The sequence below is a fragment of the Aphelocoma coerulescens genome, chromosome 4 (genome assembly GCF_041296385.1).
Source record: "Aphelocoma coerulescens isolate FSJ_1873_10779 chromosome 4, UR_Acoe_1.0, whole genome shotgun sequence".
Classification (NCBI taxonomy): Eukaryota; Metazoa; Chordata; class Aves; order Passeriformes; family Corvidae; genus Aphelocoma; species Aphelocoma coerulescens.
In genome coordinates, this window is record NC_091017.1 from 61,148,271 (window position 1) to 61,175,194 (window position 26,924).

Consider the following 26,924-nt stretch of genomic DNA (forward strand, 5'->3'; position numbering starts at 1 on the left):
AACACATAAGGCTGTAAGATTTCAGATCTTGTTTTGCTGCCAGCAGAAGTGTGCTCTTCGGAGGCCTTGAATAGGTTCGGAGTTGTTAAAAGCTATCAGCAAAGACTACAACGGGATCTGCACTGGTAACTGATCACTGCGCAATTAAGCTTAACCTCCTACCAGTGATGGTCCCCCAGAGGAACTCTCTGAAATTCAAATGAAGAGATTTTGAGCTAGACCAAATGGTTAACAGCAGGGTGAGGAACAATGTTTGAAGGAAAAAGATAAGAAAAAAAAACCCTAACAGTTAACAACCCATAATCTGTTTTAAGACTTTTAAAGAACATGGCATGGGAGAGGCAGATAGTAGTCACTAGAGGAGAGGGAAGTAGGGTAAAATGCCACCTACAGAAGTGTATAAATACATCAGATACTGGGGGGGGGGGGGAAGTGCAAAATTTGCCTGAATAGAATAAATAGCTCAGAGGTCAGGCTATGCTGGAGTATAGAGTCAGAATAGAATGCACTAAGAAGATGAAACATGCAATGTGAAATTGCTTAAAATTTTAGAAGTGAGATGCTTTGAACACTGACCCCTCAGACAAAGGGAAATTCAAGAATGATGGTGAAGTGGCAAGGAATTTTATGCTTTAATTGCTGCTGTCTGAAAAGCTGAAATAAATTCTTAAGCCACATGAGTTTTGCGGGTGACTGATGAGCAGCCTAAACAGGACGAAGTCTGAAAGAAAATACTGGAGCAATCTGAGAAACAGATCATTGTGAACATAGTGAACACCTTGTTTCTGATCTGCTTTCCATATTTTGTTGCTGGGAATCTTCATGCTGTATTTTTACCTGGTTTAGGGCAGGATGAAAGGCTCTTTGATCTCATTTGGGACAGAGCTGCCTGTCACTACTGTTCCTCTGGATTATGAATCCTTGGCTAGCCTTCTTTTGGACAAAGTCAACTCACATTAAAAAGCTGAGCTTCTGCTATGTTCGAGTGTGTTTCACAGGATTCCATACTCAAGCCACAGTTGTTTTCTCAGCAAGCGGAATGGCCAAAGGATTCCATGGGTATTACTAAATGGTGTTTTCTTCCTTGGAGTGTCAGGTGAGGGGGAGTGAGGACTTTCAGCGGGCTTCTGATCAGAGTTCTGCCACAAAACTGTGTCTAGTCTTTTCCAGTGATGGCTGTGGGCTGTTATGACTACTGGATGGTGCTCAACAAAGTACCTTCCCTCCCAGCTATGCTGTGGAAACAAACACAGTATTTCTTAAAAGTTAAAAACATGTATTTTTATATGAAACAAAACAGTTATTCCGGAAAAAAAACCCCACAAAACCATCTACATTTTATTTGCTTTACATTTACCATCAGCTGAGTTTTGTGATATCAGTGTTAGCTGATGAGGACAATGTTCCCCTTGTCAGACGTTCGCGCTCGAGGTACGGGGTCTGCAAGCAGGATAGGCATACTCAAGGACCGGGGTCAACGTAATACAATCTATTTCCGCTAGTTTCTTGGAAAATAATTTAAAATAATTGTATTTTGCACGACCTCGCCGCGTCCGATTGAGCAATCTGGCGACGGCTTATGGGCCGTCAGTGCCACCCTTCCTCAGGGCGGGAGGGTCCCCTGCGCGCCGGGGCGCCTGTGCGGGGCTGCGGCGGGAGCGGGCGGGCGCGGTCCCGGGGCCGCTCCTGTGGTCACCGATACGCTAAGAAAAGAAAAAAAATCCGCTTTTCTCCCTCTCCTTGCAGACGGGTGCTGAGGCAAACACCCCCCCCCCCCCCCAAAGGAGAAAGCAGGGGAAATCGCACCTGTCAGGACGGCTCTGAGGAGAAGTTTCCCGTCGGTTTTCCCACCCCCTTCCTCTCGGGCGCCCGCGGCCGGGCTGCGGCGCCGGGGCCCAGCCTGCGCCGGCACGGCTGTGAACCGAGCGACAACTTTGGCGCCGCGGGGCTGCGCGGCATAGCACGGCACGGCACGGCGGGGCTGGGCGCGGGGCGGGGCGGGGAGGCCGGGCCGCGGCCGGGAGGGCGGGCCCGCCCGCGGCGGCGCTGCCCCGGCGCGGCGGGGGAGGACGCGCGTCGCCACTTGCCCGCTCCTTCCCCGCCGCGGTGCGGCCGCAGGTCCCGCAGGCGCCCCCTCGTTCCCGTGCGCACGGGCTGCGCTGCCGAGCGGGGACAGGCGGGCGGGTGGGGATGGCGAGGGCGCCCGGCGCTGGTGATCCAGTGCCGGGGTCTGTAGCGCGGCCCGTCCCCGGCGGCGGCGGCGGCGGCGGCGGAGTGAGCGCGCGCACGTGACCGGCCCCGGCCCCTCGGTGCCGCCGCGAACGGCCGCGCTCACACACTCACAGACACACGCGGTACCCGCGCCTCCATCCACCCATCCACCCATCCATCCATCTAGCCAGCCAGCTAGCCAGCCCCGCTCCCCCGCACGCACCGCGCCGGCCGCCGCCAGCGCGAAGCTGTCGGCAGCACTCCGCGGGGGCAGCGCCGGCGGCGGCAGCGACCGCGCAAGAGGCAAGAGTTTGCGAGGACTGCTCGTGCCTTCCCGAAGAGGTTTTGCGCCCAGAGGATGGCTGGCTGCGGGCTGTCGGAAGACGCTTGCTTCTCATCCTTCTTTTACAACTACACCTCCTCCTGGGAGACCTCCTACAACCAGGTAAGAGGTGGCCGCCGCTGCGCCCTCCCGGCTCCTCGGGGGAAAACGAAGGTGGTGCCAGTGTGTGCAGGAAGGGTCTGGAAGTGCTTCTGTTCAGCGCGTGTGTGTGTTGCGGATGGGGGGATTAAATCAGCCGAAGAAAGAAACGAGAGAAAAGAGCCTCTTTCCCGTGTGCCTTTCAGCCCCCTTCCCTCCGCCGCCGCTCCTCCTGCGAGGAGGGCTCAGGAGCGTGAGCCGTAGCCCGCGGAGGGCTGTGTGTTGCCCGGGAGCAACTCGGGGCTCAGCCGGGCAACTCGGTCGGAGTGCCCCGAGCCTGCCCTCGGCGGCACTGAGGGACCGCGCTGAGGCAACCGGGCGAGTTTGCCGGGTGGGGGGAGCAGGATGCGAATGACAGGCTGCGTGCGAGAGGGACCCCCCCGCACCCGCTTCCTCCTCCCCCAGAAATGGCTGCATTTGCATTCAGATCCGTAATTTCGAATCCTGCCTAGGTGAAAATAGTTCGGCTCACCCGTCTCTCCCTCCGATTCACCCCCGATCCCCCCTCCATGCACTTAACTTTGATGACTGTGCAATGCGGAGCGCGCAGCCGGGTAACGCCGGCCGGGTCCGTCCCTCCCGCCCGCGCCGGGGCTCGGGCAGCGGGGGGCGGCTGGCGAGGCGGTGGGGGAGAGCGGGGGGAAACCAGAAATCGCGCCTCAGAGGTAGAGAGCTATTCTGGGAGCCTCCGAAGCGCCTTTAATTAAATAACTGTTGTAGTCTGCTGCCCCCGCTGCTTGTCTGGTGAAAGTCTACAGGCAACTGTCATTTATAAACTACACCGGTGTGTGTGCGTGCGTGCGTGGGGAAGGGGTTTTCTGGCGCTGGCGTGACTGAAAAAGTTGGGCAGCGGATGGAAGCGGCCGCAGAGCGGACGAGAAGCGCCCCGGGCTGTGCGGGCGGCGGTGCCCGCGGGGGGGCGGGAGAGCCGGGGGGATGAGGGGGGTCACCTCCCCGCTTCCTCCCTGCGGGGGACAGAGCCCGCTGAGCTCAGGGGGAAACGTGCACCCCTACAGCCCCAGTTTCCAGGAGACTGAGCCCCCAAGCTAGCAGTCTAAGGCTAAGACTAACAGTCTGAGGTTGCACCTCACGGCGAGGCGGCGGGAAGCCGCGCGCACCTCCGTGCTCCAGGAGTTGCAAACGCCGAGCGGCGAGGAGCGGGGCCGCCCTTCGGCAGCGGCCGGCCGGGGAGCCCGGGCACGATGGGGCTCCGGAGCCCTGACAGCCTGCTCGTCCGAAGCAGCCGAATAAATAAATACCAATCTCTGTGTCCCGGGGGCGAGCGGTCCCCCGCCGGGCCCATCGCGGCAGGCGCCCGCCCCGTGCCGGGTACAGAAGCCTGCCGGGTGTGCCGCCCCGGCCGGGGAGAGCCTTCCCGGCGAGGAACAAGTGAGGCTGGCGTGCGCCGAGGAGAGGGGGGGCTCGTGTGGGGACCAGGCACACATCAAGCGTAAAGCCAGCGCCGAAGCGCCGAAACGCCTTCTGCCGGAGCCCCTCTGGCTCGGCGAAGCCATCCGGAGCCCCTCTGGTAGCCCCGCGGCCGGCGGGGCGGGGGGCGGCGGGTGCGCGGGGACAGCGGCACTTGGCCGGTCCGTGACGGGGCCCGGAGGGCGCGGCCGGAGCCGGCGCTCGGAAGCGCGGCGGGGCTGCTCGGCTTCCGGGCCCCGGCACTCGGCGTGCCCGGGGCCGGCTCGGCGGGAGTTGGCGCCGAGCTCGCCGCTCGCAGGGGCTCGGGGTGGCCGGTGCGCCCGAGCCCGCGCGGGTGTGTGTTCCTCTGCACGTACCGAGGGCACACACCGGTGCCAGTGTGCTCGCAGGAACACAGAACGTGCATTATCCTCCTGCTAAATACGAGCCCATGCAAGTTACTGGGATTTAAGAAGGGCTCATGCCTGGTATAAAAGGCAGGCAGTCACAGGAAAGACTTCTTTGAAACCATCAGAGAGGGAAAATGCTTAGGAACGCAGACAATAAAATCAGGTTTAAACCAGCTCCTTTATCTAAAGTTAGTTTCATTCTGTAGCGAAACAGTTCGGTGAAAGAATGTCATTGTGAAGTGATAGGTTCCCTTACATCCCCTTTCAGGAGAGCAAACCGTATCACAATGGAAGCAGGAAGAATTGCTGGCAAATCCGGAGTTGATCTATTCTAAATATCAGTGTTGAACTGTATCTAAGGGAAAACGCGGGAGATAATTCAGGATGCAGAAGGTCTATTTATAGCAAGACTATATAAACTGTAGGATATATACACAAAGTTGAATTAAATATGCATGATTAGGAAAGGTGTTTCGAAGGAGAAGGTGTAATCATTACATAGCATTACAACGGATGAACAGATGAGCTTGCAAGAGCTTCCAGGGTGAAGAGGAGAAGAATTTTTAAGACACATATTCTTTCTGGTGCTCAAGGCTCCTTTCTATTTTCATCTTTTGCGTATTACGTTACCATTTATATCAGTCAAATTCATCAGCTGAGGATTAGCGGTAGATGTTAGTCTGAATATGAAATAAAAATGAATATGGGATTTTGCTGCAAATAGATTTTTCTTACAAGTTTTAACACTTAAAAAGGCAGACTTGGCTCAGACTTGACTGTCAGCCATATTAGTGTTTGTTTTTACCTGAATAGTGTTTAAAAAAAAAAAAGCTTGCAAACCCTTTCTTCTTGCTAAATTTAGCAACATAGCCGAAATAGAATTTGTTTTATTTAAAACAAAACAACAAACAGAAAAACTTTAAAACAAAGTGCTGAGATGAGAAGGTGGGTTGACTACTGGAAAAACAGTTTTTTATTGCAAATCAATGTGATGCACTCTCAACATCTTATACGAGGTAAAAGGATCCCTTGTATAATATCAGTAGCGGCTCAGCCATAGCTTACTGAAAGAATCTTTTCCTGGCATCTCAAGGCTTTAATGAGAGTATAAGTAATCAAAATAAGACTTCACAATGGAACCAGTCACGTTAAAGAGAACAGTGACTTCTAGAAGAATAATATATTTTCTGGCAGCTGTGAAAGGAGAGATACGATGTCTGCTTTATAATTCAGGGAGTTTGAGAGATGTGTGTCAACTTTCATATTTTTGGTGCATTATTGCCATTTGTTTTTAAGCACAAGCTTGTATGTGTGATTTGTTGGTAATATTCTTGGAAGGAGCTTTTCCATTGCATATTAAATTCCAAAGTGCATCACAAAAAAGCTTGTATTGGAGAAGTCATGTCTAGAAACTTCATGACGTCTGTTTTGAGTCAATTTCTGAGATAGTTTTCCAGAATATAAGGCTCCGTATTAGTTACAAATAAGACTTTGCTAACTTAAAAAAGATTGAGTATTCTCCTGAAGCTTACTGTCTTTTTTTATAGTTATTGTAGTACAGAGACTTAACCATTGTGCTAAATTCGAGACTAGTCAAACTTGTAGACTTAAATCCTGAGAACTTTGAACTATGGTTGAATAAAATTACTTGTGTTGCCTTGCTAGCATGTATAAAACTGAGATGAAGGAATATCCACCAGATTTCCTGTTGATTTTTTCTCTATTCTTCATTTTTAGACTGTCACGCTACTTCTGGTTCTTTATTTTTGCTGGAACCTTCCTGAATGTGTCTTCTGGAAATTCTCTTTACATCTGTTTCTTAATTAGTAGTCATGAGTAAAGAACAGCTATTTTTAAGTACTGCAAAGAGGTATGCAGCCTTGCAAGAGCAATAATATTTTTTGCCATAACCTATCTATGCTGAACTGGCAGCATTATTTGTATTAATTATTTTTCCTTCTCCAGTTCAGAATTGGATATGTTGTTGTGTTACTAAACTGTGTGGTTGGGAAGTGCTTGAAAATCATTTGAAATTTAGTTTGTGAATGAAATTCTATGACTAACGCATAAATCTGGATACTTATTTTAATTTGACCTCAAAATCCTTGCAGTATAGAAGTAAAATGAGGAGTATGCTGCCTGATTGATGCCATTATTTCAGAGGTTTTTCCCTGCAACTCTCAGCCGTGGACTTAGCATCTGGCTCCATTTTCTTTGTCCTGTGTTTTCAAACATAGCAGTACATTATACAACATACTTGCAAAAAATGTATTCCGTGGGTGTAAGTCGGTGAAAGACAAAGCTAAGAGCCAGCCTTGTGGGTTGCCTCTTTGTCTTTACATGAGCAGGGACAAAAGTGCCCTAGTGTAGCTTTCTGCCAGTATTTTTGGGGAGCTGAACTGACTGTAGTATATTTCTTTTATGCATTTTATTCTTTTAACTAGAGTTAGTCCACTGGCCACTTCTCAGGGGCTATGGATCAAAATAGACTTTTGGACTTATTTTTGTTTCCATGGTTTCTGGAATTTTTTTTTCTTTAATGTTATTTGAGTAGTAGAACTCGAAGTCTGTGCAGGTTTGGAAATATGCTAGATTAATTTGTGTTAATGCCCTGCACGTGTATAGCATATACTGAGTGTGTCTGTGTATGAGTGTTGAATGAGAGATACCAATCTGTACAAGACTGGACAGTGCAGTTCAAGGTTTTTGAAGATCTTTTCCTTAAATGGAAAAAGACTCAGTCAATAGTTGTACATTATTTGGTGGTGAAACCTAATGGAATAATACCACAATTCAACTGCAGTTACATGTTATCAGAGTCTGTAACATCTGTGCAAATTAAAAGAAAGCTTTCAAAACTAAATTAGTTAAGAAAAAATGCAATCCTGGTTTAGTATTAACAGAAAATACTTGGTAATTTAAAAAAAGAGTGAATCCTGGATTAGAAGTTTTCCTGACTCCAACGGGTGTTTGTGCATAAAGCTGAAAAAATAGCAGTAAAAATGAAAGTGAAACTGGAGACACCTATTTTCTTGACATCCCAGCAAAAGATAAATGATAGGATAATAAGAAAGATGTAGTTTATTAAAAACAGGTAATGGACATTATAAAAAATACTGTTAAACATTATTCTCTTTCTTTCAGAGATAAAGGCCTAAATTGCTCATTCAACACAATAACTTTGAAAAGTGTGTTCTGATGGCAGGTTCATCTAACAAAAAAAGCACGGTTTAAACTGGGAATGAACCATTTTCTCATGCCCCAGAGAAGAGCAACTAAATAGTTACACAGTAGAGCACAATAGCACAAGTTTAAAGCACACGCAGAAAATGGGCAAGATATTATTGTTGTATCTTATTTTAGAGGAAAACCTCATGTGCAGATTGGGAGTTACAGTTATGGCCGCAATGAACTAATGCAGTTCAGTGCTTTATACACAAGATGGGATTTTCAAAAATACAGTTTTGTTCACGAGAAAATGTCAGTAGTTCTAGCAATGTGTTCTGAAGGAAGAGGGCAGGGAGTTCTTAGCTGGTCAAATGTTCATGTGGTCTAAGCAGAAATGTAAAAGTGCAGGGTTTGCATTGGAATGAGAATGGGGTCATCTACCCTTTGTACTCATCATCAGGGAAGCAGAACCTTCTTCCAGAGAGACCATAGGAAATCAATGAGTACACTTTGCTAGTGTAGAGATAAATGTGTACTGCAGAAGGGTATTAAATATAAAAGGGCAGCAGTAAAATGATTTACTACATGAGGCAGTGGAACTTTCTTTTGGTCACCTAAAAGGTAATTTTCATTTTTTGATAACATAATTATATTTTTTTAATACTAATAACTAAAAAAAGCTGGCAAATCAGCTATTTTACATGGATTTGAGCTATACAATGTAAGCTAGGAAAGGCTTGATGAGAAATGGAAGCTTATTTACAAATATACACTTTTTTTAACATATTATCTGGAATTTATAATTTAGATCATAATGATCTGATCTGACTTACCAAAAGTTAATGGGTTTTTTAACGTTTTTTTCCTGAGGCAGTGTGGATGCTTGTGATCCAGTTTGTCTCGCCGTGACCAGAAGGTATCACTGAGGGATACCAGCACAACGGATGCACATAGGAGAGAACCTGACGTACATTTAGGTGTAGAGGCTTAATGAAATGTGGAAGAGCAGGTGCACAGTCCTAATGTGTCGGTGATTTTTTAATTTCCTATGATCTGTCTGTTTGCTGTGTGAGCAAAACTCCATGTACATTTAAAACTATAGGACTGTAAAACTGCTGAAAAGGATAGAAGCCAAATATTTCTACAGTATTTTTTGTCTCAGACTGTTCCCTACAAGTGGCAGTTAAGATTCTCCTTCTGCAACATAGCTGTGTGTTACTCTCTCCTTTCTAAAGGTAAAATTAAGGTGAAGAGAGATTAATAGCAGAGCGACCCTTGCTTTGGGTATAGCACTTGTGACACTGGTGCTAATTTTGGAAGGAGAAATTGGGTATTTGCGGTTCCACGTGAATGCACTGTGACCCAAAGTGATGAGAGGTGTGTCTATGCTAGCACTTTTCTTGAAGGCAGGAGTGTGCTGTGTTCATCCCTACACCTCTGTGCTTTGGTTAGTGTTGTAGGCTGATCTCGTTGCAATTGAACAGGATTCCTTTTGGATAAAGCTGGACTGCGAGAGGTGTTCCAGGAGTACCCCTAGTGCATTTGAGCTACGAATTGATATTCAGCTAATGAGATGAGACCAGATCTAGGATGAAGTTAAATAATCAAGCTGTACCCTGAAGTGCGTGGTGCAGAGCATGTAGTGTAGATGTCGGCTCCTCAGCACCAGCTGTCTGACTCTTCCAGTTTTACAGTTCTGCAGTACTTGGTTGGGTAGACAGCCCCTGCATCCAGTTGAGTTTGCCTAGCAGAGAGTGCATGGAAGCCTGTATTTGGGAAGCTGGTTGGAGACTTGTGGCTAGAATGGGTCACCTGACATGCACCTTTATGTTGCAATCATAAAGCTATTATTCTTTCCCTCAAAAAGGGGTAGTTTGTGCTGGCATGAAGAGGAAAGGTTCGTTTGATCACTTGTAATATAACACATGAGCAAGTAAGAGGCACTGGTACTTTGGCTTGCAAAAGCTCTCCACATTTTTAACCCATTTTATTATTTGCAAGAGCAATTTAGTTCCTAATGTTAACAATGAGTGATTATGATTCTGTACTTCCGTTTACAGCACAAATTAGCATTTTGTTTTCCATTACAGCTTTTGAATGAGGAATTTAATGTATAATTTGCTGCAAATAGATGTTATCATCTCTTTGGATGTGAACAACCACATAAACTTGAGCAAATGATAAAAATGGAATCAATTACTTCTCAAATGGAAGTAGTTTACAAACCTTCACAAACAAAATGGCAATAGTTGGTGGTTATTGTAACAAATAATTAGTTTTTTTTTTAAACAACATTTATTGAATTCTATTGACAATTTACTAATTGCTTATAGAATATTTAATCATCCCCCTCACAAAATACATGCCAGAAAATGTATGGATTTTTTTAACTGTAGATTGCCTCTGTCCTTGTGTGAAGCTTTTCTCATACTGTTACAGGTATATTTGCCTGTAGAGATGTTCCAGAAGGGTAGCACTGAACCACAAATCATGCTGCTGCTGATTACAGAGCTTGGCAGTATTCTGGAATTAGTAGATTAGGATTGAAATTGTGGAGGAAGGAAAAATTAAGAGTATGTGTTGTAGGCTGTATCCAAAGCCTTCTGAATGTGATGTGAATTTTTCTGCCACTTTTGACCTCATGATCTATGTCCTGCTTATTAGAAGGATAAAGAAGAAAAGAGACATTATTACAGTTGCTAGAATGAGTGAATGCTGTCAGTCTCTACTGTAGGGGAAGGTAATATCTTATACTTTAATGAGTTTCCTAGTTTGAATTTCACAAAGAAAGTTTTCTGCTGTCAGTTGCTGCGATCTGTTTCTGTACTATACAGAGTTATTCATACTTGGAAAAATACCAATTCACAGACTTAAGTCAGTGTGAGAAACAGTTCAGAATCTCACTCAATCTCTTCCCATTGCAGAGACTTTCTCATATCACTAAAGGATGTAATCCAAATATCATTTTCAACCCCTTCCTTTCAAAGAGGCTGTGTCTAAATTCTGATGATTTTCTACATACTGGCTTGCATATCTGTTTATTTCTGTGAATTAATCAGCCTTTTTCTCACAGTCATCCCCTGTATCCATCCATTCTGCACACAATATAAGCCCTGACTGGACATGCTGTCTTGATTGCCCCTACCTACTCTCTTACCCTTATGTAGAAATACAAATTGAAGTCCATACTTTGTCTCATTTAGTACTTTAGATTTTACACCTCTTGTCCTTTTAAAGACTTCGCATAATTTAGTTTTTCCCTGCTTACTATTAATACCACCTCTTTTTGTTTATTATTGATGCTGGATTTGATGCTTGCTGGGTTGGGTCCCTGAACAAACACTTCGCTGTCTCACACTTTCCCCTTTGATTTACTGAAGTCATGAGCCCATTGAGATCATGTAGGCTTTCATCTACCTGGTGTCTTGAAAGCCATTGTTGTCTAATTATTAAAAATGGGTATTTTTATTTTGCACTTGGAAAACTGTGGAACAAACTGACCAAAACCCCATTCATCACTCTGCTGCATTTCACTCTATTCATCTGTTGCATGTTTCTTTAGGTTGGTGTCTGCTGCCATACTTGGATCAGTCTGTAGATCAGATAAACAGTAGCTTTTTATTCTTCTCACAATTAAAAAAAGACTAATGATGTATTTTCTCATTTGCTACAGTCTACCAAACATTGAAGTAATTAAGGGAAAAAAAAAGACAGAATGGTAAGAGTATAGCTTGCAATTCAGGGTCCTGTATTCAGCCTTCTAGTCTTCTTTTGAGACCATGGAGCTGATTGTTTAAGATGGAGCTTTTTCCTAATTTTACTTTTGAGGCAGCTGTTGGTTGTGATATTTTACTTGTCTTCTCATTTTGACCAAAAGTCTGTTTATTTGTTTGGCCCTTTTTTTTAATTTCAGAGCAAACTGACTTGGGCTAGAGCAGAAGGTCAATGCTATGACACTGCATGTTTGCAGTGAACTTTTTTGAAGCTTACAATGTGTGGCTGGTGTAATGATTCCTGAAGGGCTGATTTGCACGCATTTTAGGAATGTGTGCATGGCTTCATAAAACATACCTACAGTTGTTGCAGGCTCCCTGGACACAATGTCAGGTTTATTTGGATTGTAAAAACCCACAAACTCACTCCAACAAGATAATTTATTTGAACCATTTCTTTTCTTTTTCTGTTTCTTTTTTACATTTTAGTTTTTGAGTCAGGACATTGTGAATTGATGTATCTGCCAAACTTTGACTTGTCATTCATGATGCTTCTTGCTATATCTGCCTGCTGCCTCTCTGTCTCATAGTTTGCTTAGGCCTTGATCCAGCAGACCACTTAATTGCTCAACAGCAAACACTTGAAGTCAAGGGAAGTGCTTACAGGTTTAAAGTGAATGTGTGGTGTGTTGGACTGGGGCCTTAGACAGCTGTATCTTGAGGACAGAGAACTTGGCTTCCATTTTGTTTGTCAAGTATTTGCCATGCTTTGAAAACATTACAAATGTTGATGGTAATTATGGTGGTGGGAGCAAGAAAGCAGTGAGGTGATCAAGGAGACCTGGTCATGGTAAAGGAAATCTGCCAATTCTTCCTTGGCAGTTCAGTCTCCTTGTTTTTAAAATGCATTTACAAGTAAAAGATGATTCCTCTTCTCCTAACCAAAAAGCTGTGAGATTAAATGAATAGGTGGTGCTCTAAAATGCAAAATTATGTCAGAAAGCCTTCCATGAAATGTACTTGAGAGTAGGAAACTCCAGGTTTAAAGAAAAGGGAAAAAAAAGATGGCTGTAAACATGTAGTGGTAAAAAAAAAGAGGTTGTAAGTAGGACATGCCCACACTTTACTTAAGCCATGTGAAACAATGAGAAAATGAACTACTGACCAAATAAATTAGCAAAACAAAAGTGAGGTTGCACTCCCAGCCTTTTTTTATTTTCATCCAAAGACTGTTAATTGCTGGGGGATTAAAATAATTCATATTCAAGGATAGAAAGTGATAACAATATGCAGAGCTTGGATGCTCCAGCTATACAAGAGACAGTGAAAGGAATACTTTTCTCTCTGTGTGATGTCAAAGCCAAAAAAGGGGGGGGGAGAAAAGGAGGGGGTTGTGGCTCTTTGATGTCACTTACAGAATAAAAATAATGCTGTAAAAGAAATGGCATAATCTTTTCCTATTTATCTAAGTCCTTTTTTTTCCTAAGGAGTTAGGGCAGCATTGTTAATTGATTTTTCTGATGCTCATAATAACAGCTGTATTAAAAATAATTTACAAAGAATTTTTTTCCAGAAGCTGAGCCCTGCAGAATATGTTGTAGCAAAGTGGTTAGAGAGTGGATTATTGTACATCACTGTTCTCACATAATTATAATCTGCTTGATTGGTAAAATGCATGTTGTGCTTTTGCATTGTCCATTTTCAACCAGTGGTGTCTTTCCTGTAAGATTTGCTGGTTTAATAGTAATAGCATCAGGATCTCTCATGCCCTTTCAGTATAAATAAAGGTTGTCCTAACAGCTGCTCAGATTGTGCTGGCATAGTAGCCATCTTTGCTGGAGTGTCAGTTTTTGGCTAGAGTATTTTAACACACTGGGGCTTTTCTGTGGTTACCAGTGGTTGAATCATGTCCTGCTGTGAAAACAGATGTGTGGCTTTTTTGGGAAGTAAAGTTAATTAAGGAAGGTTTGTGAATTGGTTATTTTTTAAATTAATACTTAATTAAAAAATTTATTTACTGTGGGGTTAGAGGATACCTTTAGAAAAGAAATTGTTTTTTTTAATAAACATGAGCTTGGACAGATCAATACAAACAGCATTATAAGGAAAATTTTGGTCATTTCCCTGGCAAAAAGAACTTTTCAATTGTACATTAACTTTAAAAACAATGTTAAAAATGAAAAGAAGAAATACTTACTCTTTGCAATGGTAACTAATAAAGTTGAGGCAAAAAAGGTAAATAAAAATGACTAGTTTATCTTGGTGCATATTGTGTATTAATATTGCTATCTTGCCGTTTTGTAAGGCAGCTCACAGTCTTTTTAAATCTGTATGGGCCAACACAACACACATCTCATTAAATTTTTTGTTTTCTTCATCTTTGACTTTAATCTTTCAAAGGAATTCTCTAGGTGAAAACTGGAAAATATTTGCCACGTTTAAGATACTATTTTCCCTTTTGTGTTTAGTATAGTGATTTGTACCTTTAACATTGATGTCTGTCTATTTTTAAGTCTGCTGGTAGGCACAACCCAGTTTTGTGGAAAAGAGAGCTTTTCATGTAAAGAAACTTCTAGTTTTTTGATTCTTTTCTTATTTTTCTTGTTCTTGACTGTTACATAAAATACATGGCAAAGGATGGAAAAAACCAAACAGCAGCAATTGCTGTTAATATTAATTTAAAGAAAAATTAAATTGGATAAATTGCAAAAGTTGCTGTCAAAAACTAAACAAGCAAACTTGTTTAATTTATGTTACTCTTGTTGCAAAGAAGTGTCATATGAAATGGAAATCTGTTCATTAAAGCATCCTGAAGCAAGGATGTTGTCCCTGTGCATATGCTGGGGCTGCACAGTGTATGGCACAGTGACACCCTAAGTGTACAGAAGTGTCTCTAGAATTACCAGTAAACCTTCATGTCTGAATGAACTATAAACTCACTGAGGAGCATTCAACTTCCCTAAGACTACTGCAGCTGTAAAATAGCAATGCAAACGGGGGGGGGGGGGGGGGGGAAAGATTGTTATGCATATAGTTTGCTTCTTTTTGTTTTTTTTTCACATGGGAAAAAAAAGAATATTTGGAAAGATCATGGAGACACCAATATAAAAAAGTTATGCTTATGGAGATCACAAAACACATGTGTCCATGAAACGACTGAGCTTCTCCCATGAGTAGATTGAACTATAGGACTTGGTGCTTTGGAGGTAATCCCTCTTAGTGTCCATGAAAGGTTTTGCATGTTTGGAAGAGTATATTGCCTATCTAGGATTTATAGAGGATGAGGAGATGATGTTCTTCTAGTGGTTTTAGGTGTTTTCTCCCATTACTTGAGCAGAATGAGTATCTGTTGGATTAGTAGTTGCCCAGGAGTACTAAAGGATGTGGCAGTGCTACCTGCAGTGCAGGCCTTAACATGTTAGGTTCCTATTTTTGGATATAATTTTGCCAAATGTTACCTGTATGAACTGGGTTTTGCCACAATTGTATGTCTCAAGCAAGGTTTTTTGTTTGGTTGGTTTTGTGTCTTTGTGTTGGGGATTTTTTTAAATGCAGGTATCAACAAATGTGATTTTACTGTCTTCAGAAATGTTACTAGATTAAAAAAAAAAAGTGCAAAATTTCATACTACAATATATGAGTAAATCTTGTTACCAGGAAAGGCAGTATAAAGTAGAGAACTGTTTTTTTAATAGATTTGTTATTTTTATTTTTTCTCAGTGAAGAGTTATTAAGTATAAGACAAAAAGCAAACAAGAGAATAAAAGGACTGGCATATTGAGAATATTTTACAAAAATATTAATTCTTTTGTAGTTTAGAAGATGTAAAGCAAAGTGGCAGCAAAAGTCAGAGCTGTATTTGATTAGAAATCAAAAGGTTATTAATAGTGCTGATTACTTCAGCTTAGTTATATCTGCTCTAGTATTACTCCTATTTGTTTGCAACACTAATCAAGCTCACTGTAAGCCCTTATCTTTGACCAGCCAGAAGAAATCATAAAAGGAAATAATTGTTTAGCGAGAAAGACTTTGATAACAGCATGACTCTTGTGTGGGAGACAAGGAGATAACACTGTTTGAATGAAATGATATAACCAAGGTAGCTAAGGTGATAAATTCTCTAGCTGTCTTGTCCTCAGCAGTAAAATATACAGCAAATTAAAGATGTCTTTTCAAGAATCGTTTTAAGAACCGATCATATTTGTAATTTGCATGTTTCACATTTGCACGTGTAGAGGAAACAGAGGAGATTTGGTTTTGAGAATAATACGATTTTGTAAAGCCACAGATTTAGTCAGAGTTTGACCAGGTGATTCAGTCACGACTTACTATTCAGTTATCTCTCTATTGAATTGAAATCTGTGCTTAGTGTTTGAATTTGATTTGACCAAAATATTTTACGAAGTATAAGTATTTATATGAAGGTAGGCACCAAGCATTCAGTAAAGCTTTTGCTACTTACTGTATTGGTTAATCTTTCTCATTGTTTGCTTTCTTTAGAAGGTCCTGTTTTTTGTTAGAGTTGTTCAGAATTAATTTTCTGGGCAAAAGTTCTCTTTATGACTTGACCTGGTAGGTTGGGAAGTCCATCAGTGTGTTTTTGTTTCTGCCTCCAAAAAACACTTGTACTCAAGACACCAGTGTGTCTTGTTTCTTTTAAGCTATCAAAGTGACCTAAGACTCTTAACAGAGGACATTTTTTGCAGACTTCAAGTACATTTGCATAACCTCTCTGTTTTCCTTCCAATTTTTTGATATCCCTTCAGGAAAATCGGATGCCAGAAGCACGAGATGGTATTTCAGTATTGGTCTCTACACTGCTGTCAGTACTACAGAGAAGAATTCACTTGCCTGCTTCTCTTCGTTATGTTCAAGGTTCAGATTCACTGTTTTTGCTGCAATATCACAAAGACAATTCACATTGAGTGATTTCTGTACTTCAGTACTGAGTTAATTGAATCATGGCCATCCAGGATATAGGCTACCACCCTGTATGTATGTTACATTTTCTGTTCATTGATCTGCACCTTAGTACTTTATTTTATCCAAATAGGCTCAAGAGCGAGCAAGCAAGGAAGAGTCCAATCCATGTATTTTAGCATCAGTGATTGCCTGTAGTGGTTTCAGCGTGGTGTAATCTGCAGTCAGGTGTGCTGAGGAAGTTACCATGCCACCTTTGTGGCATGTTCATGTTCACCTTTACTGCCCCATTGTGTTAGTGTGACTTTGTGACACAAAGGCCCTCCATCCAAACTGTCAAGCTTAACTGCTCACTCATTTGCTCCCTAACCTGGTTCTTTCAAAATGACCTAAATTAATTTAAACACTGAAAAAAATTCTACAGTTATGAATCTTAACAACAGCAAGCAAACCTGCCTTTATTTTGAAAGTGCTTGGGTAGAGTACAGTACTGATGTGCTGTCATGCTGGGTGATCATCAAGAAGTGATGATGAGCAACTAGAGGTCTGTAGGGGTGGTAGCCTGGGTCAGCTGCAGCCTCGAGAGACTCTGCATTAATCCTGTTTGCTGTAAAAGCACTGAATTGGGAGAGGTACTAGGTAAATAAGAATGAAGAGCTTTTTCTGGGAAAGATTTGAGATGAAAACAATCGGAGCTTCTTTTTTTCAGTAGGTCTGGATTTTTCCTCACTGAAGAGCTATAGATAATGAATCAATTTTCTGTAGGTGTGTGTTGAGGTGGTGATTTTTATTTTTTCCCCTGCCCATTTTCAAGAAGTAATGATTTTGAGTGATCAGATTTTTTAAGCTCAGCTTCAGACATCTTAAATAGGACTGACTTTCAGCAGCTAATTGTTTAGTATTTACTGAATTTTTAGGGCTTTTTGAGCAAACAAATCTTAAACAACCAGAATCAATGTCTCTTGACATGCGTGCCTCTAATATGTAATGTGTGAAGACAGCTTGCAACCACATTTCAGGGAAAGCTGTATGGAAACCTTGCTAGGCTGGATTATGCAGAGAATTGCCAGTAGTCACAGAAATTGATTACTGTAACTGATGTCTCTTTTTAATAATGTATGCTATGATGTTTGTGAATCACAGACAGGACTGTATAAATTTTTGAAAACAAACCTAGCATGGTCAGTTTCTTATGTAGTTCCACAGTGCAGGGCTCTGTTTCCCAGTCTGATTTGATGACATATATTTTGTTTGCGGATTTTTATAAGCTGAAACTGAATTCTGGAACAGGCCTGTCCTGATATCTGTGTTAAACTTATGTGAGCTAAAACAGCCTGAAATAATTCCCTATAAACTGTCAATGACCACCAAGAGTTTTGATTTGGCAGTGATGACTGTATTTAGAGCTGAGCCCAGAGGACTTAGGGTAACATTTGTCAAAGGCTTGTTTTCTGAAGGTGCATGGATGTGAGAAGTAAGGTGCCTTTCAGACTTTAGTTAAGTTCTCGTAAAATATGTAGTGCTATGTAGGAATATTTGAGTTAGTTTAAAATTAACTAGCTCAAATAACAAAGGCAACAGAGGTAGGTTGCACTTCAGTCTTCTAGTAGATTAGTTACTGCAGGTTGGCAAGCGTGTCAGTGTACCTTCATTGTGTCTGCTGTCCAGATCACAGGATCACAGCATCATTAGGTTGGAATGGACCTCTGGAGATCATCTAGTCCAACCTCCCTGCCAAGGCAGGGCTGCCTAGAGCAGGTGACACAGGAACTCATCCAAGTGGGTTTTGAATGTCACCAGAAAGGGGAAACTCCATGACTTCTGGGCAGCCTTTTCCAGTGCTCTGCCACCCTCAGTGTAAAGTTCTTTCTCATATTGATGGAACTTGGGTTTTAGTTTATGGCCATGGCTCCTTGCCCTGCTGCTGAGAACCACAGAAAAGAGTCTGACACCATCCTCTTGGTACCCACTTTGGAGATGATTGTATGTATTGATGAGGTGCCCTCTCAGTCTTCTCCAGACTAAGCAGGCCCAGCTCCTGCAGTCTCTTCTCAGAAGAGAGATGGTTCAGACCGGTCATCATCTTTGTGGCCTCCACTGGACCCTCTCCAGTAGCTTTTTTCTTGTATGGAGAAGCCCAGAACTGGGGACAACACTCCAGATGTGGCCTCAGTAGAGCCAAGGAGCGGGGCAGGAACATCTCCCTCAACCTGCTGCCCACACTCTTCCCAATGCACCCCAGGATCCCATTGGCCTTCCTGGCCACAAGGGCACTGCTGGCTCATGGACTTATATTACCTGAAGAAAAAAGGGTTGGTGACAGGTCTGGGTTTTTTTTAAAATTTTTAAAAATTGTTAATCTATCTTAAAGCCAAAATAAACGTACACATTGAAATGCCTATTTTATGTTAATTTAGATGTATTTGTCTATGTAGTAAACCTAAATACTCTACTGTGAAGCATTAGAAATTCCATCTACAACATTTTCTACAATAACTTTCATATGTGTGCCTTAATGAAGTTCTTAATGTAAGAGAGATGACTACTTTTGTATTGTGAAGTACACAGATTTCAAATGAGCAAATGAAACAGAAGAGATATACATCATAAAAGTAACTAACAGAGTTAACTTAAAGAGTGGCAAAGCATGTTTAAAAGAGTCAGGTATATTCAGTGCTCTGGTAGAGGAGAGTATAGAAATTTCCATTTTTATAAATTAAACTCAAATGGAAGGATTATCAAGCATTGGAGCAGGCTTCCAGGGGAGGGGCTTGAGTCACCATCCATAGAAATATTTAAAAGATCTGTAGATGTGGTGCTTAGGAACATGATTTACTGGTGGACTTTACAGTGCTGGGTTAGTAGTTAGACTTGGTCTTAATGGTCCTTCCCAGCCTAAATGATTCTATGATTCTATGAATCTATGAATGAATTCTATGTCCTGCTGTTTCTGTATTTCTTGTCCTCCCCAGTAACTTCCTTCTAAGGAATACCACAATATGTGGCATTTAGTATGTGTTTAATCTCTCTTTTGTTTTTAAACAGATCTTCTTCAACTGGTAGCAGCTTTAAGAATTATGTGAGGAGAATTCTAGAAATAAAAGCAAATGAGAGAAGACAATGTAATGATGCTTTATACTTACAGATAAGTTTTCTGTTATTTGGAAACTCGAGGTCTCTTGCTTTTGGTTGCCAAATGTTAGGCTGATTGCTTTCAAGGTGAAGCTGTACTGTGCTGCTTTGAACTGATACTGCATGATTAGGGTAATAAGTAAGTGCCACTTAATTGGAACAGGCCTGATCAGAAGACATTCCAGGTAACTGATTTAAGCCAAACAATACTTAATTGCAGTGAATGTTGCTTAATGGGTATGATAATTATGTGCATTGGGGATACCTTCAAATGATTCATTGGTGGTTGGGTCTTTTGTGTCTGCCTCACTGTTGGCTCTTTTTCCTGTTGCTCAGAACAGCTTTCAGTGTCTTCATAAATAGCCATGATTCATTCAGAAAGCAGATAAAACCATGGTTGGCTTTTAATAAATCAGCAGTTTAAAATCAGCTTGTTTAAAATCATGATGTTACTAATGATTTTTGAGGACTTTTTAATACTGTTTTCAGAATTTGGAACTGTTGGGTTTGCTTTTTCCATTTTCTATGTGATCAGGAATGTTAGAAATTGAAATAAGAAAAGACAAGTCACATAATTTCTTGGCTTCTGGATCAAGGCAGGCTCTAACATAATGAGACTTACTAAATCATAGAAGTTGATATGTTCTCTGCCCTTGGCAAATAATTGACTTGCTTTAGTTCTGTCATATATTCTTCCCAAGATTGCTTGTTTTCTTCTGCACGAACCTACCTGATGTGTTGCAAAATACGCTTTGCAACTGGGGAACCCTCCAGCTTTATAGTTGTACAAAGATAAAACCAGGTCCTTTTCCCACTCATTCTCAAACTTTGGCATGCAAATGCATATTTGCACCTTCATTATTTAGCTTTGGTCTGTCTACCTTCTCTGCTGGTTTATTATATCATCAGTATGGGATGCTGATGTTTTCAGCTTCAGCTGCTTTATGTCTGTCCACTTTTTCCATATAAATTTTCATACTTCTACACTGAATTTTTTTGGGCAGACCTGGACATATATATATATTTTTAATATTGTGGAGAGATGTAGTGTTTTCTGATTTAATCTGGCAGACAAGAATTTGTTTCTGATGCTAACATAAAAATTCATTTTTAATTCAAAAAATCTCATGCTTCCATATTTTTCAGTTTTCTGTCTTGCTTATAGAGTGAACATGTTGGATTAACAGAAGTAAAAGTGTTTCAGTTTAAAAGGCTTAAAATATTTCCATTTATTCTTTCTAGGTTAATGAGTGCTTTTATGTTCTTCCCCCCTGCACCCCCATCTTACTACATCCAGCCTACATGTGGGTAGATTTTGACAATGGCTCCTGCAAGAAGTGATTTCCAGTGACAGGAACATGTTGAAGACATTTTCATTATTTAAAAAGCAGACACATTTCTCTGTCAGCAGATTTGCTGCACATGTGAGAGTGGGACAGTGTTTTTATTGTGAACTTGAAGAGCACTATATTACAGAATCACAGAGCATTCTGAGTTGGAAGGATACCACAAGGATCACCAAGTCCAGCTCCTCAGTGAATGGCCCACATAGGGATCAAACCCGTGGCCTTGGCATTATTAGCACTATGCTCTTACCAGCTGAGCTAATTCCAGGGCCTTAACAAGCATTTTCAAAACTGAAAGGATCCTCCAGGTTTGCAGGATTATACTTCCTCTTTCATTTCTCATCATCTCTTCCCTTTTGGAATAGTTAAGGAGGAAATTTAGGAAAACACACAGAAAAGGTGGCACAGGAAATTTTGTTGGCAAAACCAGAACTACATGTCTCCAGAGAGCCAAAGCTGTCTTTGTTGATTTCAGCCACAAACAGTTAACGTACTGTATCCTAGCTATTTATTTAAGGTTGTTGAGAATATTTAATTTCATTTACTTTGTATGAAAAAATATTAGAAATATGAAACATTATCTGTGTTGTCCATACAGATGTTTATAGGGATGTTGAGAAGCTCTCAGATATTGTCTAAACAACCTAATTCATATGCCAGTACTTTAAAGAAGGCATAGTTAATAACTGTTTGGCATGGCTAGTTTATTTTCTTCTCATTACACCTTTAAAATGGCAGACAGCATTTTCAAAATGTCTCTCTATTTTGGTGCTTTTATTATGCTTCCACCCTGCCTCAAGATTCACTAAAGGTGTTGATTTGCAGTGGGTAGCGATCATGTGTTTTCATAAAGTCTAGGCTTCTTTAAAACGTCTAAATGTTGGTACCATTTCCCTGTAGAAATTAGAAATGGAACCAAAATTACTTAAAAGACACTTAGCAAGATCACTTAGCTCAGGGAATTTGATGTCGTTAAAGCGTATTAGTGAGATCTAGACCCTTGTTTTGCTAGGCATTGTACTTACTAATATAATCTCTTTTAAGTCAAGGACTCATGTTAAAAAAACCCAGACAAGTAAATGAAAAAATAATAAAATCATAAATCTAATTTAAATCATAAATCCAATATTGCCCATAAAATAGCCTATTATTTTCGTTCTCTGATGTATAAAGAAACACACATTTTTATCACAGCATGACTTTCACTTCAGTGCAACATAAATGCAATTCTTTCATCAGTAATTTCCATATATATATACACAAATCTTGAAGTAAAAGCAGTCATAAAACACACCTGAATTAGATTTGTTGACCAGTCTACAGAATATATATACTTCTTCTTCTGAGTAACTGGTTTTATAGTTTTTCCCTTTTGCTGTACTAAATATTATGATTAAGGACAACAGTAATTTTAAATATTTTGAGTAAAATTATGAATAGTTACAATGTTTCTCATTCAGTAACAGTTTTTAAAATAAAGGTCACAATTTTTAGAGAGTTAAAAAATAAAATAGTTTGTTTTAAGCCAGCAGAACTAGAAAATAGTTGTAATGAGTTTCAAATCTGGTCATCAGGCCAGAGTACAGTTGATGTAGGTGAAGTTGGCTGACTTCTGCTGAGGACCTCCCCCACTGCCTGTATGAGAATTAGAGTTCCTTCACTTGTGGGTGCGTAGTGGAGCTATTTCAATGAAATGCTGCAATTCAAAAAAAAATGTTTTCAGACTCTGTATTGAATTCTGTCCCATATTGGTTGGAATAGCTGTTGAGACTGGAAGTTGCCTAGCTCATCGTGATGGCTGTGGCTTCTTGTGTAAGGACAAAAGAGAGAAATGACGTAAGGGTGCCTGAGGTTGCACCAAACTGTGTTACAAGATGTAGTCGAATAGCAAATGGTTGTTTTTGCCTGGCTGTCACTGTTTCTAAAGGGTGCTTTAAGACCTCTCACTCAAAAGGGGGTGCTTCCATCTTTCTTATCTTCATCCTACACCTGGATAGTTGATTGCTGAAGTGTTGCTGTGAGGGAATGCCGGCAGCCATGACTACAGGTCACTGAGGCTGGAGCAGAGGTGCTGTTTTCATCACCGCGCTCCATCTCTTGTTTTACAAAGCGGATGGGAGCACAGTGTTTCTCACTTGTGCTATTGCTGACATGGTTGTTCCAGGATCTGAAGGCTTTTATTTTTTTATATCCTTCATAATGTTTCTCTTTTTATCCTCCCCTGTTGTGTCACAGTTCAGGCAGGAAGAGTGGCTGCCCAGAGGACCCTGCGGTGTGACTGGTACGTGCATGATGTGTGTGGTACCTGGCAGAGCTGTGCACACCGAGGTGGACAGCGTTGCTCAGCTGAAACCCCTTATTCAGAGGAGAGGTGACTGCATATCTTCATGGGGGGTGGTGGGGGAAGAGCAGACAATAGGAGTTCTTTGTGGGTTTCAGCTTGTTTACTGTAGGAATTGTAGCTGGGTAGAGCCTTTTGAAAGCTGTGTTACGTGAGAGAAGGTAAGTGCTCTCATGAAACACTAATAAGGATGTAAGAGAAGACACGAAAGGGCCATGTGGAAAAAATGGACAAATGGGCCATCTGTAATATTAGAGACAGTACTGCTAGATTCTGGTAGTGTTTCTAAAGTCATAAATTGATAATGCTGTTAGTGTTAGATGCCAGAACTGCTGCTGGTGTCCAACAGCAGGAGTGATTTTCCCACTGGGAGAGAGTTCTGCTGTCCCTGTGGAGAAAAGTGTAATAAAAATATGGAAACCAGTGAATTATGTTGTTGTTTGGAAAATACTGACATATATCTTACACAATGCCTGCACTGTTGCATTTCAAACATGTTCAAATATGTAACCTAGAGCAAATTAGGAGAGTGTATTGGACTGTTTTGTGTTAGGCACTAAGATGGTATGTAGAAGGGCATAAAAAGGAAGGGAAAGGGCACCAACAAAGTATTTGAGCTGTTGGTAGATAAAAGATAAGTAAGAGTGATGTCACCCCTCTAGTAGCAGAATGCAAAAATTGTCTTCTCCTTCATGGAAGAGCACAGCTCTGCTTAGTGGTATTGTTTTCCTAAGTAGCAGAGTCAGGCATACATGGGCACCCTCTTAAAATGGGACACTCGCAAATGCCAAATGAGAGATAGTACCTGCCTGGTAGAACTCAGCCTGCAGATATCCTAGAAGATGCGACAGGTGAGTGCAGGCAGGTAGGGAGGTGTAAGGAGACATTGAAACAGTCATCTCTAATCTCTGTACTAATGTATTGGTCCTGCTGTGAAAACAGGGCAGAGACCTGTGCTCCTGAGGATTTCGTGCTGCTTATAGCAGTTGTTTTCTCTTTGGCATAGGTGGAGATGCTTGGGGAATGTGTCAGAACTGCTCAAGCTGCATTTAGAAAGAGTTGTGACAGAGCCCCAAGACTAAGTCAGCACCTACTTGTACCAACGGTACGACTAAGACTTCTGTCAATATAATGAATGCCTCAGTAAGGCAAGCAAAGTTGGTGATATGTCATAGGACAACAGGTGAAATAACAGCTTGAGGTCTCTGTACTTTCAGAAAAGTATTGAAGTGACTAATAATAATTTGTTTGTGGTTATATGTACTGTAGAACAATGAATCAGAGCATTTCACAAACACTGTGTAGTGTAAGTGTATCCCTTTGTAACTTGAACTTGTGTTGTTCTAAGCCAATGTGTCTAACTTTACAGAGGTGTCTTATATATATCAACAGTTGTGTACAGTAGAAATGCTGTCTGGCTCCCAAGAGAGCAGTCTCAATTAAATCAGGCAGGAGAACATCACCTTGGGTCATAAACTATGTGCAAAACATAAAACCATTAAGACTTTTCCAAAAGTTTTTTATACAAACAAGTAACAAGGTAGAGTAGTGAATAGATTTGATTTCATTTCAGACTTTTGTAAACAAATGAATTGCACCCCCAATCTGATAATCTGATAATACACAAAAAATCCTATCAGCATGCATATTTTTTTTGCTTTTTTCCCCTGATTAGGTAAAAAACTCTCAACTTTGTTCATGTTTATAGGAGGTACTCTTTGCATTTTGAACCTGACAATGTAGTGTTACACAAAGAACCAAGTTAATTCTGGGATATTCTCATACTAGGAAAGGGTGAAAATATTGTGTGCTTGACAGCAGATAATCTGGTGACATTTGAGTAACTTTGTTTACCACTCGGGAGGTCAGTGCAAGCAGCTAAGCAGTTGGTTCCATGTACAAATAAGTAGATCCCATGTGGCTAAATGACAGTGACAGAGCATTGCAGATTGGGCCTCATTTTTCATTTCCTGCTTTTAGAATAGTTCCATTCAAATTCCTTCTATTTTTTAGGATTTGATATATTGCAACCCATGTGTTTGGGAGTTAAATAATGAATATCTGTGAAAATTAGGTATGAGCAAATGAAGTGGAGAGGATTTGGAAAATGTAAAATGGTTTTTAGATTCACAGAATTTATGAATTTTTTGAAAATATTCTTTTACTCCCAAGAAAAAGCACTATATTATGTCCAAGAAACATCAGTTGTGGCAGGGAAGGGGGGCGGAGGGTCAAGGGGAGAACAATAGTTTTATCTGAATAAAAGTTCTGTGCAGATGCTGAAGAAAACGAAAGATGATGTTGCATGGCAGAATTAATCTGTTTCAGCAAGTATATGTGCTGTAGATGGAGTAGCAGCTGAATTGCTGTAGAAATTAATTTGCTCCACACAGAATAAGTTGAATAATTTACTAGAATAAACATGCAGGGCCGTGATGGGAAGCCATCTATTCAGTGTGTCTGTAAAGAGACAAAAAATGAAAGTAGTCTTGTAACTTGCTCTTTGCAAGCAGAGAGGGAAGGCATAAGAAGGTTTCTTGGGCTGTGTTTATGACAGGGTGGAGAAGCAGGATGGAGAGTAGCCACTCTGCACTCTGCCATCTCAAGCAAATATGGGTATCCAGAAACATGGACTCACCAGCTCTGGCACCTGACAATGTAAAGGAAGGGAGTTTAGTGTTCCTCCATATCAGTGGGTGTTTCTTTTGCTTGGGGAAAGGAAGAACTGGAATCTCAAGAAATCTGTCCCTGGACAGTGTACTGTTCTTTACACAGGACCCGTGACAATTGTATCTGGGTTCTGCATGATGACCACAAAACTTGTATGGTTACTGCCAATAATACAGTGGTGAAATATGGTGTTGAATCAGTTAGAATAATTTACAAATGAAAAAATGTGTTCTAATTTTGTTTTCCTTCTCAGCGAAGTAATAGAATGTTCCAGGTCTCCAGCAGAAGCGTGACAGAGGGGGAGTGAGCTCCTTATGGAGGTGTATGCGTATGACCTGTGAAGGGAGGCCATTGCCTTCCATCCTGACTGGAGCAGTGTGCTGGTGCATTCCCAGTCAGTGGGAATGGGACATCAGCATGCTGGGGAGCAGCGGGAGCAGCCTGGCAGAGGAGAGAAGACTCTAATGGTTTTCATGTGGTCTGTATTAGGAGATGCTCATGTCTTATGCAAAGTATTGAATGGTTAATTTCCATTGGGACCAACTGAATCACTGCATTGTTAAGGAGCTAGAACCTTGACTTCTTTTGTTATAGCCTGATGTCACATCAATATGCACGCATGCATCTGTCTCCAGTTTTCTCTACAACACCATGGAATATATTTGGTTGGGCTATGCATGTAAAACATAGCCTGTGAGACGGAAAGTTGTTGTGGTGTTGGAGAGCTTTTCTGGCAGCTGGATTTGGTGAAGTGTACATACCTGAGGTGGAATTCATCTTGGGCAGAGTTAACCAGGAGTCTGTATACGGTTGTTTGGGCTCCGTTAGTAGCCTCAAAAAAAAGAGATGTGTCCATAGGGTGACTGACCCTCAGCCAGTGGTTGAATTTTAATGCGCTTGTTAAAATGCATTACTTCTAGGTGAGTGAAGATGACATAAAATATGCCTTTACTGGTATGAGAGCAAATTGTTTTGTCACAGTAGTTGAACTGGGCACTGCTGTTGGCATGTTTGCCTTCAGATGCATTATAACGGGCATTTTGGAGGTAAGAGCTGATGTTGCCACTCTTGGACTCTGTGCTAGTAATGTTGGCAGAAATACTCTCTGAAGCTACAAAAAGGTCT

General features: G+C 41.5%; 1 protein-coding gene across 1 annotated transcript in view; it reads left to right on the forward strand.

The window, feature by feature from the left end:
- The first annotated feature begins 2,262 nt into the window (after positions 1–2,262).
- Positions 2,263–26,924, forward strand: part of PPARGC1A (PPARG coactivator 1 alpha) — a 367,686-nt gene continuing 343,024 nt past the window's right edge. The window contains exon 1 of the mRNA XM_069014332.1: positions 2,263–2,656. Within this exon, the coding sequence (XP_068870433.1) occupies positions 2,570–2,656 (87 nt within the window). The 5' untranslated portion in view covers positions 2,263–2,569. The remainder of the gene's footprint in view (positions 2,657–26,924) is intronic.